Source organism: Sarcophilus harrisii, chromosome 2 (assembly GCF_902635505.1).
Source record: "Sarcophilus harrisii chromosome 2, mSarHar1.11, whole genome shotgun sequence".
In the NCBI taxonomy this organism is placed as follows: domain Eukaryota; kingdom Metazoa; phylum Chordata; class Mammalia; order Dasyuromorphia; family Dasyuridae; genus Sarcophilus; species Sarcophilus harrisii.
This window is the reverse complement of record NC_045427.1, coordinates 31052971-31065264: the sequence shown is the minus strand read 5'-3', so window position 1 is coordinate 31065264 and position 12294 is coordinate 31052971. Positions and strand designations below refer to the sequence as shown.

At 40.1% G+C, this 12294-nt stretch overlaps 1 protein-coding gene across 3 annotated transcripts in view; it reads left to right on the top strand.

Annotated features, from left to right (window-relative positions):
* The window catches only part of IMMT (inner membrane mitochondrial protein), a 38241-nt gene that overhangs the window by 14907 nt on the left and 11040 nt on the right, over positions 1–12294 (top strand). For 2 of the 3 annotated variants that reach the window (XM_023495265.2, XM_031949793.1), the window contains exons 4-8: positions 2667–2760; positions 4019–4120; positions 4446–4556; positions 6475–6611; positions 6987–7087. In XM_023495265.2, the coding sequence (XP_023351033.2) occupies positions 2667–2760; positions 4019–4120; positions 4446–4556; positions 6475–6611; positions 6987–7087 (545 nt within the window). The remainder of the gene's footprint in view (positions 1–2666; positions 2761–4018; positions 4121–4445; positions 4557–6474; positions 6612–6986; positions 7088–12294) is intronic. The other variant, XM_031949794.1, reaches the window with a different exon arrangement.

The window sequence follows — 12294 nt, the reverse complement described above, 5'->3', positions numbered from 1 at the left end:
TTCCTCAATAATATTTTTCCAAACACATGTAAAAATAGTTTTCAGTGTTCATTTTTGTAAGATCTTCAGTTTCAGATTTTTTTCTCCTCCCTCCCTTACTTCCCCCATCAAGCAATCTGATAGAGGCTATACATCCATATTCTTCAAAGGCTGTTTTGGAGTGAGGGGATGTCAGCTCTTCTCTTGTGCTGGGATGGGCATCCCCAGCCATTTCTTGGGTTGTGGGGAGCTGGCACTGCCAGGGGACACCTGCTGTCCAGAGAAGCAGCTCAGCAGAGCCAGTGCAGACTGGGAGGGTAAGAGGTCTGGGCTGAGTCTTGTCTTGGGCATTTACCATGTTTTTCATGAGCCAGTTTCTTCATCTAAACAATGTAGAATATAACAATTGCACCTCTCTCCTAGGATTATTGTGAGCATTCACTGAAATAGTTTGCTTGAAGTGCTATGTAAGCTTTAAGGAACTCATCTTATGGCCCCACATAACCTCTAGTGGGTTCATGGGCCTAGCTTAAAATAGACATGCTTGTGATAAATGTCCTCAGCTGCTGGGGGCTGTTCCCACCCCAGCACTTCTATTTTAAGGTACAGGCCAGAGAAAATGATGAGTCTGGAATCAAGTTTGAAAGTGGGTCTGAAATCTGCTTTGTGTTGGTATTTCTCATGGATCCTATTAGTTATTCTTATCACTTTGAGCTTAGATTCCTTTGTGTACAACTTCTGAATTAGTCGTTCTCTTCCTCAGCCCCATAGTATCTCACATGGCATTTTTATTTGGGTGACCTGACACTACTTCAGACTTGGTGGGTTTAAAGTGAACGCCAAGTGGTTTTCATTTCCTGCCATTGTTTTCATTGTGTGAATAGCCTTATGATTTCCCCAGTTTGAATCCTTAGTCATCTTTTAAAAAACTCTCATGTCTCCTTTCCTTTCTTTCCTGTTGATATCTTCTAGTTCTGGCTCTTAATCCTGTCTTGCCTTAGCTACTGTCAGCTCTGTATAGATCTTCCACTTAATTTTCATAAAACACTGATTCTTTCCTCAGGGAAATAATGTGAGAACATCACAGGATCATGAATAGAAAAGTAAATATTGAGAGGATCTTAGTGAATTATGGAGAGAGTATGAGTTGGAAAGTCAGGCCTTGGGAGGTTTTTATCTCTGTGCTTAGCATGGTGGGGTGGAAATAGCTTTAAATTGGGAATCACAAGACCTGGGTTTCAGGCTCAGATCTACTCCATGGCCACCTGTGGACAGTTGGACAAAGAATTTAGTTGCTCCAGCCCAACGTCTTTAGCTGTGATCCACATCCATGAGTAGTTCTGTGATCCTGACTCAGTTACCTTCTGGTTACTTCATTTATTCTAAGTCAGAAGTAGGGTGGGGTGAATGGAGGAGAGAGGTGGTTTGCCATGGTAAATACTCAAGTCCATACTAGCTCTAAGAGAATGATCCTTTCATTGATCTATGTGTCTTACATTTTTCACTAAATTAGATTCTTGAGGTCAGGAATAATAGAAACTAGGGATCACTAGAGCTAGAAACCATGTTCTTCCTTTACAGATGAGGAAACACATCTATCTTAGCCCTATATTCTTTCTACCATGCATTGCTTCTCACCATTAGTAGGTACTTGGTCACTATTTAGTGCTTAATTGAAGTGGAACTTCATCCAGCATCTGTTCATGAGAGACTGACTCCGAATTATTGGTATGATGATGGGAATAATAGCTATTCCGCTGTTATTTAAGTGATCCTAATGATTCTAAAACATTTGCCTTACAATATTCCCACATGGTAAATAATGTATATTTTTCATGAGAAACCTAATCTCAAATAGTTGTCACTATGGACCCACAGCTGACATTTGAACCTAGATCTCTTGACTTCAACTCTAGTAATCTTTTCATTATATCAGGATTCAATGTCCATTTAAAGCAATGAATACAGTAGGCATTTATTAAGCATCTATTGTATGAGAGACCAGATACCTTGCAGGCTATGGGAATAGATATGAGTCCTTGCCTCCCCTTCCCGCCAGGAGCTTAGAGCAGGAGGTGGGATGGAGGGGCTAAATAGAAATATTTCTAAGGCTCAGTGAGGGGCTGGTGTACCTGTTGGTGAAGGTGTTAGTGAATAGCACTGATATAGAAAAAGCATATAGCTGGACAAACACGAGAAGGAGAGACCGACCTTGGATAATTCCTAAGTGACTCATCCCTGAATGAAAGAATGGGGATGGAACATACATTTCTCATCAAATATGAAAACAAAAAACACTTAACTAAAATGGAAATAATTTACTGATACTTTTTTTAAGTTCATGTTTAAATTTAATCTTACTATCTTTTTTCAGTGAGCAAGCATTTATTTTTTTTTCTCTCCCTCATACTTTGGATAATAGTAACAGCAGAAGAAAACCTGTATAATAAATGCGTAATCAAAAAAAGTACATTTCCACATGTGTCATAGCCAATAACATAGGGTCCTTTTTTGCATTTTGAATCTATTACCTGCTCTTTATCAGGATATACTGGGGAGAGTATATTTCTGGGGGTAGTCTTCCAAAAGAAAATATTACTAATTTGAAGCTATTTATTTCAGTGAGAGATTGCTGCGCATGCTACATTTTCTGAATTTGACATGTCTTTTCTGTTCCCAACATTTAGCCTGGTCCACTAAAAATTACTACTGTGTCAGAAGTAATGAAAGATTCTAAACTCCAAAAACAAAAGGGAGACACTCCAAGTTCTTCAACTAAAGGTACTGGTATTTTATCCTGACATTTTAAAATTAGGCATAGAAATAAATGTATAGACAGCTGTGATATTTTTGTACTCAAAAATGATCACATTTGCACCCATTTGATTTCTGCCCAGCTGTTTGCCTTCAGACCTCAGCTCTTCCTGCCAATGCTCACCATGCCCTGTGTCATCCAGGGTGTGCTTAGCTTGGGGAGATGATGGACTTAGTTAAGCTAAGTTTAGGAAGTCCTGAGGTCATTGAATTTCCTAGGCTCCAGTGATGCATTCAGGAGGCTGCCTTCCTCAGGACGCCTGCTCTCGAGTGTTTTTGCCATTGCAGGAGGCTTCCTCAGAGCATACAGTGGGTCAGTGTTTCAATAGGGTTCATTTTTGGTGTCTTTTCAACCAGAAAGGGGTTGGAGAGGTAAAACTCCTTTCTCACGTTTCTTGGTTCTGTAAACCATGTCCCGTTTCTCTCTCTGATTCCACTCTTTCCTGATGCCTGCTTATTTTGTGTATGTGTGTTCCCACCTCAAGAGCAGATCTCTTAATGCTTCTTCCTGCATTTTCAGTTCTGGATGGGGTTCATATCTTCTAAGCTGTCTTGGGGATAGAAAGTTCTCCTCAACTCTTCTATCTTCTTTGTGTTGCTTTTCATTTTACAACTCCTAGACTTGGATCTTTTCCTTATTCAAACCTTCATTTCTGTTTCTGAGCATCTCTCTCCTTTCCTTCATTTGCAGCCAGACAGGATGGAAATGGAGAGAGTCTTGGGGGGGTTTGGGGGTCCTTCCTCTCAAGCTCTCCATTGACTTCTCCTAGCCTGTGGCTCCAGTCTGTTTCTGGTCCCCTCTTTTCTCTCCACTCCCCATTTCACGACCTGTTCTCATTTCTCTGGGCACTTTTTCCATTCTTCCGTCTTCCTCATTTCACATTCTTTTTTCCCATCCTGCTCTTGGGAACACCAAATGCCTGATTGCTCCTGGCTGGTCATTCAGCTTTCCTCTGGGCACTGCTGCGAGGACCTTTTCCATTCAGACAAATGCTACAGTCCTAGTGCTCTCACTGGGAAGGCGTCTGCTGGATGGAACATTTGTCTGTCTGATTCTTTGTGCAGATGGTTCTGCCCAGCCATTCCTGTCAGACACAGAGATGTGTTAATCATTAATAGTTGCAGATGTTTATACGTTACTGAGCCACAAGCAAGGTAAATAGGAATTTGCCTAGGGTAATGTATATTTATAGCACTACAGAAGCAAACATTATTTTTACACCAGATGCTGCTAGACCTGTTCCATCTCCTGCTGAGCAGCGTGAAGATTTTGTCCAAGTACCTCCACTTGAACTACTAGAAGGAAAACTTAAGCCATACGTTACAGGTAGTACAATTGCTTTTTCCTTTGTCTCTTGTAAGTCCTAGTGTGCTCATGGAGTAGCCAGACACAGTGGGACGATGATAGCTTCACTACTATTGGAGTTGTCATTTTTAAGTTTGGTCCTCTTCAAGAAGCTTTCTGAAAAGACTTGTGTCTTGATGCTGAGTGCATCCTTTTGAAAATGTGTTTAGCAGCCAGGGCCCTTCCATGTCTGCCTTTTGGAGTGGTCATGGGTAGAGTGCCCTGGCAGGTATGAAACTGCTGTTTTAAGCCCCATCACATGTATAAATTCTATATTGAAATCTGGTTCCTTCTGTTCTGTTGCAAGAGGAGAAACATGAGTATGCAACTTCATCTTCTAAAAAAGAGCAGCTCTCAGAAGAGTTTGAGGATTTCCGGGGCCAGCAGGAAGCCGAGGAGCGGGAGAGAGTGATCCAGTGTATGTGAACAACCAACACTCTAAGTATTGGGGGGGGGGGGGGGGCCTCTGGCTGCTGCCTAGCCCGGGGTTGCATCTGTCACCCCCTTGTGGGGCCTTCCTTTCTTGGGTGGCACAAGGTGGCTTGTTCTTGATGTCTGGGCTGTCTGGGGCGGCCTCGTTTTACTCTCATCTTTCCTTATCCCCTGGAAAGGGCCTGCAGACAGGGCGCTGGATTCAAATTTCAGGAAGAGTATGTGGCGTGAGTATGTCACGGCCCATGTCACACACTCTGCTGGTGTGAGTCACTAAGGACGTAATACCTCAGTTTCTTCAACAGTAAAATGAAAGGACTGGCTCATGTTATTAGCTAACATTTATAGAATACTGTAAAATTTTCTTTACCAATATTTATCTCATGAGATCCTCATTTACAACCCTGGAAGATAGGTCCTGTCATCCCTTTTTATCGTTGAGGAAACTGAGGCAGGCAACAGTGAAGTGACTGGCCCAGCATCACACAGCCTAATAAGTGGCTGAGACTGGATTTGAATTCTGATCTGACTCCAGGTCTTGCCCTCTCTTCGCCATTCCATCTGTTTTCTTTTGACTTCTTTGTTCTTTTCTGTCTCTTGACTCTGTGATTCTTTGTACCTGTAGCAAGCCCCCATGCCTTGAGCTCACATGTACTCAGTACTTGTACTTTCATTTTCAAATTTGAGACTTCTAATCACACTATGATTAAAAAGAGGGGGATCCAAGGCCTGCAGAGTGTAAAGGATTGCCCGAAAAGCCATGTTCTCTTCGTGACTTTTGGCAAGATTTTTCCTTGTTGCCTTGAAATCCTTTTTCAAAATTTGTAAATCTCAGAGATGCTGAGAACCTCAAAAGGGGATGGCATATTAATGATTAAATTCATAGTTTTGATCTTTAAATTATTAATAATTAATTATTTTTGGTTATGCATGTACATTCAAAAAATTTTTTTATATATTTCTTTATGAATCACCTTGGGAAAGAAAATTAGAACAAAACAGAAGGTAAAAGCCTTGAAGAAAAAAAAAACAAAAGAAAAAAAGTGAACACAGCATGTGTTGATTTTACATTCAGTCTCCATAGTTCTCTCTCTGGATGCAGATGGCATTTTCCATCCAAAATGATCTTTACGTTTTCTATCTGTCTTTTGTGATGCATTTTCCAGGTCTGTCTCAAGTTGTCTTTTTGTATAGTCTTAACTAGGTAGAATATACTCTTTTGTTCCATCTAATTTCTTGTACATGGCATCATGAAAATATTTGGTATTTTTCCTTGGGCTATCTTGGACTATTTGGGGATATTTTTATCCTTTTGTATAAAATTCACCTAAACCAATAGGATTTTAGTGACGCTAACTGTGTCTTTGCTTTGAAACTGTCCAAAAAGAATATCTTCTCTCTTCTACCTTCTGTTTGTTAGTTTTTCCTTCTTTTGTGCATTTTTCTTCATCTGATGTCTGTTTCCTCTTAGGCTAGAGAATTGTCATTTTTATTAACTCTCATTTGGTAAGGGGATATATAGTGAGTGATTTGAAATGCCATGATTTCTGCCTATTTTACTATTTAGGTCCCTTGACAATCTAAAAATCTTTGTTTACAAATATTTAGGATGTCAAGAGTTATTTGTGGTTTATAACATAATACCAAGTTTTTTACTTTAGGCTTGTTATTCGGATAGCAGAATTCCATGTTTATGGTGATACCATTTCTGGTTAATAACTCTGATGTGGATTATCCTCAGGTATTCTAGGTCACAACCTCAGAAATATTGTCTTGGGCAAATCCTTTAGGAGGAGAGTCAATATAGAAAGGAAGGGGAGAGGTCATGATGCCATTGGGAAAAAAAATCCATTCCTCATGATGGGAGGACCCTGACTTTTTTTTAACTCTGGGTTTTGTTCAAGCTCTGGCCAAAAACTTGGAAGATTCTTTAAACCGCACTGCTCAGATCACCCTGCAGGCAATCTCGGCTCAGAATGCTGCCGTCCAGGCCATCAACAGTCACTCAAACATGTTGAAGAAAGCAATGGACAATTCCGAGGTAAGTCAGTGCTCATGGACTGGGGAAGAAAGCTTCTCTTTTAGCATGAAGACAATTTGAGTATTTGTTTCTACAATGGATCAAGTCATCTCATTTCCTTTTTTTTTTTTAAAGCTAAATTTAATGTCAGTGCAATATTGATTCCAGCCCACATCAACACAATTACAGTATACCTTGCCCCAGAGCAAGTGCTTCATGAATCAGCCTATACTGGTCACAGCACACTTACTTCACCATGTTCACATACTTACCTCACTGACAGGACAGTACTTAGATTATTGGAATCTGTAAATGATTGCATACTCATTCAAAACCATCTAACATTTGCATTGTTCTTGCTCAAATCTGCCTAACAGCACAAGTTTTGTTTTCTAGGTTGTGAATGGAAAATCAGTGCAGTGGCGATTAGTGGAGGATGCCTTGAAGGATCGAAGAAAAGCTGTCAATGAAGCCACTGATGCCCTTCTGAAAGCCAAGTAATTAATCATTCTATTTTTCTTTTTTTTAATTATAGCTTTTTGACAGAACATATGCCTGGGTAATTTTTACAATATTGTCCCTTGCACTCACTTCTTTTCCAACTTTTGCCTTCCCTCCCTCTACCCCTTGCCCTAGATGGCAGGCAGTCTTATACATATTAAATATATCACAGTATATCTTAGATACAATATATGTGTGCAGAACCGAACAGTTCTCTTGTTGCACAGGAAGAATCTGATTCAGAAAGTAAAAATAACCTGGGAAGACAAAAATGCAAACAGTCTACACTCATTTCCCAGTGTTCCTTCTCTGGGTGTAGCTGATTCTGTCCATCATTGATCAATTGGAACTGAATTGGATCTTCTTTTTGTGGAAGATATCTTCTTCCATCAGAATACATCCTTATACAGTATTGTTGAATTATATATAATGATCTCCTAGTTCTTCTCATTTCACTCAGCATCAGTTCATGTAAGTCTCTCCAAACCTCTCCAAAATCATCTTGCTGGTCATTTCTTACAGAACAGTAATATTCCATTACATTCATATACCACAATTTATTCAGCCATTCTGCAATTGATGGGCATCCACTCAGTTTCCAGTTTCTAGCCACTACAAAAAGGCCTGCCACAAACATTTTTGCCCATGTTGGTCCCTTTCCCTTCTTTAAGATCTCTTTGGGATATAAGCCCAGTAGTTAACATTGCTGGGTCAAAGGGTATGCACAGTTTGATAACTTTTTGAGCATAGTTCCAAATCGTTCTCCAGAATGGCTAGATGTATTCACAACTCCACCAACAATGCAGTAGTGTCCCAGTTTTCCCACATCTCCTCCAACATTTGTCACTATCTTTTCCTGTCATCTTAGCCAATCTGACAGGTGTGTAGTGGTATCTCAGAGTTGTCTTAATTTGCATTTCTCTGATTAATAGATTTGGAACACCCTTTCATATGAGTAGAAATAGTTTCAATTTCATCACCTGAAAATTGTCTGTTCGTATCCTTTGACTATCAATTGGAGAATGGCTTGAATTAATCATTCCTTTTGAAGAAAATTTATCTCAGTAAGAAATCAGCCAGAAACTCCTAATGGAGGATTTTAAATGAGGGAAGAATTAAGATTTTCCTAGGATTGTTCCTTGATTATATTATAAAACTAAGATTTACTCTAATTGTTTCATGACCAATTTGGGCAAGCATGGGAACATTTTGAGCATACTAAACAGTCAGAGCTATGTTATTGAATAAGATTTATTTTTATTTGATATGTTTTCTGTGAACTTTATTGGAGATTCATCAGGATCCTAGAAATGAGTGTTTATTTGCTGAAAAATAGAAGCTAGCTTCTTCTCCTAAGATACTTAGATAGAAATGTTTCTGGGCTGCTTGACCCTCCTTGCCAAGGATATTATGGAGTGGATTCTGGCTGTGGTTAAGAGGGTAAATTAGATCTCTTAGGTCTCTCCCAGACCTGTGGTTTGGGAATATATGTATATATATATATATATATATATCGTGAAGGGGACACATAAGAAATTATGGGACTGTTTATCTCTGGCCTGATGATATACCTGAAGAAAATTTGTCTAACAGTGAAATTCTTCCACAAAATAGCCTCACGTTCTCAACGTCAGTGAAAAATCTAAATCTGTCCCCAATTTTTTGCTGCCTTTGTTGATTTATACTTGGGTCTGATATCTCTGTGACCCCCATTTGACGTTTTCTTAGCAGAGATAGTGCAGTGGTTTGCTCTTGCCTTCTCCAGCTCATTTTCCAGATGAGGAAGCTGAGACAAGCAGGGATAAATGACTTGCCCCAGGGTCACACAGCCTGTAGGGGTCTGAGGCTAAGATGGGCACTTGGGCAGGTGCTCTGTGCCCCGTGGCCCCCTTGCTGTTCATGCTCTGATACAAAATGACAGATTGCAAAACCTCCACAGACAACTCCATGTGTCTTCTCATGGTTGTCTCACAAGGTGCAGGGAGACATTCCCAGACCTTCATGGCTGGGAGCCCCAAGCCCATTTCCAGTTCGGGGTCCTCCGCAGGTCCCTTAGCATTAGCTCTGTGTGTGTGTCGCAAGCCTGTTTGTAGCCATGTGGAATGGCATTGGCCTTTAGAAGGTGAGCAGTGAGATGAGAACAAGATAGAATTGTCAGAGCGGGTGACGCTTTGGGGCTGGCAAAGTTCTGTCCTTGTGTGGTCACAACCCTGGACCGTGAGAGCTCGGGTGATTCCTAGTTTATAAGTGATGGAGCCCAGGGTCTCACAGCTAGTTCATGTCTGCAACAAAGCCTGAATCCCAGGCTCTCTGTCTCCAAATCCAGCACTGGCTCCTGGGCCACCCACACCCTTTCTTGATGGATCTATGATTTTGCCATTGGGTACTCTCCATTGATCCAACCTCTGTGAGGCGTGTCTGTTCTTCCCTAATTGTTGGACAGGATGATCTAGAGCCTTCGTTTGTGTGTGTGTGTGGGGAGGGGGGGAGGCAGCGGGGAGGGTGTTAACCATCTTGGAAACACCAGTCTGAGAGGCCCATCCTCATAATTGTCTTTTAGACTATAGCTAATGTGCAAGTTGTGTGAGAGGTAGTATGATAAATCTGAGTACATTTGCTGGGCATCTTTGCTTTGCTCTTTGGCTATTTTGGTGGGATGTTTGGCCAGATAGTATTATTGGGAGAACAGTGGGCCTACGATTTTGCATCAGAGTTCCACTTAGGCTCCTTGAGAACACTGCAAAATTTTGGGCACAATGAAGTGTTTATCAGGCGTGACATCAGTCACTCCTTTATAGGGAGCTTCATCTCACGTCGTAGCACTTTGGGAATTGCAGGGAGTTGTGCTGCTGGCATTCTGGGATTCAGAATTATAATTTTAGAGAGTGTCAGAGACTGAAAAATGTACTAGGCCAAACCTAGAAGCCAGTTAAATATTCATTACAGTCTAGCTGATAAATAGTCATCTAACTGATGTTTGAAGACCTCCCATGATGGGGACTTGCCACCATTCTCTCCAGGCAACTTTTCCATCCTTGGATACCTCTTCTGGTTAGATACAACTGAAATCTTTCTCCCTATAACTTACACAGCTCCTAGTTTTGCTCTCTCAGATCAGGCTGAACAACTGTCAGCCTCATCCATGTGCTCATTTTCCCTGCTTGGAGAAAGCGCAATCCCTCTGTGTCTTTTTTAGGTCAAATGGTCCATTCTCTTCAGTAGAACCTCTTGGCATAACTTGATGCCTTTCCCCCTCAGCTTATCCATATCCTGTTTCACACGGAGGATCCAGAGCCTCATGGTAGTTCACAAGGTCACATCTGATTAGAGAAGAGCATGGCGAGTCAGTCAGCTCATCTCCCTGGCCTGTATGTTCTCTTTCCCTTTATGCAGCCTGAACTTGTACCATGGATTCATGGAAACTATGATTTACCAGCCTCCCCCATTCTCAATTCAATTGAACTATCTGTGCTTATATTTTATAAGTGTAATGCCGGAGGAACTGAGCAAGTCAGAGATTAGAGAACAATATAATAGTTTATTAAATGGAGAGATCTTCTGGGACCAAATGATCCATGTTTGGTCCCAGGGCTGAAGGAGACTATTATCTCAAAGAATCCAGCAAGATTTTTTTATAGGATAACAAGAACAATGACATAATGGGGGAGGTACTTGGATGGGGATAACCTAATGGGGGGAGGCACCTAGGATGACACAATGGAGGGAGATTCTGGAGATGTTACTGATATTCTAATGATGTCAAAAATGGATAGACCTTTATCCCGTCAAACCTTAAGAAGGAATGATTATAGCCTAAATATAAAAACTTTATCTCATCAAACATTAAAAGGGAAAGGTTATATAACCTGAGGCAGAGTAACTAAATAGGACAATTGGGAAACTGGATCAAGACCTTAAAAAGGAACTGTGGCACAACAATAAGTACGCTTTAACCCAATTGTAATTGCTTCATCTGCAGATTTGTTAAGCATACGTTCTGGCTTTTATTTTAAGTCATCAGTAAAAAGTTATCCTTTTTCTTTTTTAAAAAAATTACTTTATTTTTTCCCCAATGATATATAAAAACCTTATGTTTAACATTTTTTTTTTTTGACATCAAACATGGATTCCTATAGACTAAAGTCCACTGAAGTATTAATGACTTGTTTGGGTGGGGAGGTTGGAAGAAGGGAATCTCTGTTCAGTCTGTTTTAAAGACCTCACACTCTTACTGTTGGTACATCTTGCCATCTTGTTTATGCTCTGCTGTGTGATTGAAATCAATGCAGGTTCTTAGTTCTACTGGTCCCCTGATGTATTTGTCTGATGTGGAACCATGCAACCTCTTTATGATCACTGCTTCTTTGATAGATGTTCATTAGCCATTACTTTAATAATATGTTCTAGAAGTTTGCATGGGAATTAGAGCAAACTCACTGGCCTACTTTGCAGCCTTCATTGCCTTTCTTTGAAAATCAGGACATTTGTCCTTCACCCCTTTGGTCGTATTCTTCCACTATCTCTCAGAATTTGCTGATGACAACAGTTTAGTACTTAAAGATTGAATTTCCTCCTGCCTGCTTTCCTGAGAGGCACAGGCTGCCCCTTTTTAGGACAGAGCGTAAGGTCTAGAGTTTTATCATCATTCAGTTGACAAAAAGTATTTTCTTTGTAGGAACCTCTCTTGAAACATTGTTGCTCAGAATATTTTTTTCAGTCATTTGGATGTATAAGCTGGGCTATGTTTTAAAAATCAGTTCTACTACTTCATATGCTATTAGAAATAACTTTATTTGTAAATATTTTTCTTTGAATTCTTTGAGGTTTTCATTTAGTGCTATAATTTGTCCTTTTCACTCATTCATCTTTTTTCTTTTTTAAAAAAGTATTTTATTTTTCCCCAATTATATATAAAAACCTTACATTTAACATTCATTTTTTAAAAAAAGTTACGTCAAATTCTTTCCTTCCCTTATTTCCTCTCTTCTCCCCATTGAGAAAACAGATAATTTGATGTAGGTTATACTTGTACAATCATGTAAAACATATTTCCATATTAGTTATGTTGTGAAAGAAAACAGAACCAACCCCCCCCCCCCAACCCAAGAAAAATAAAGAAAAAGGGGGTGCTTTGATCTGCATTTAGATTCCATCATTTCTTTCTCTGGAGGTTGAAAGTAATTTTCATTCTAAGTCCTTTGGT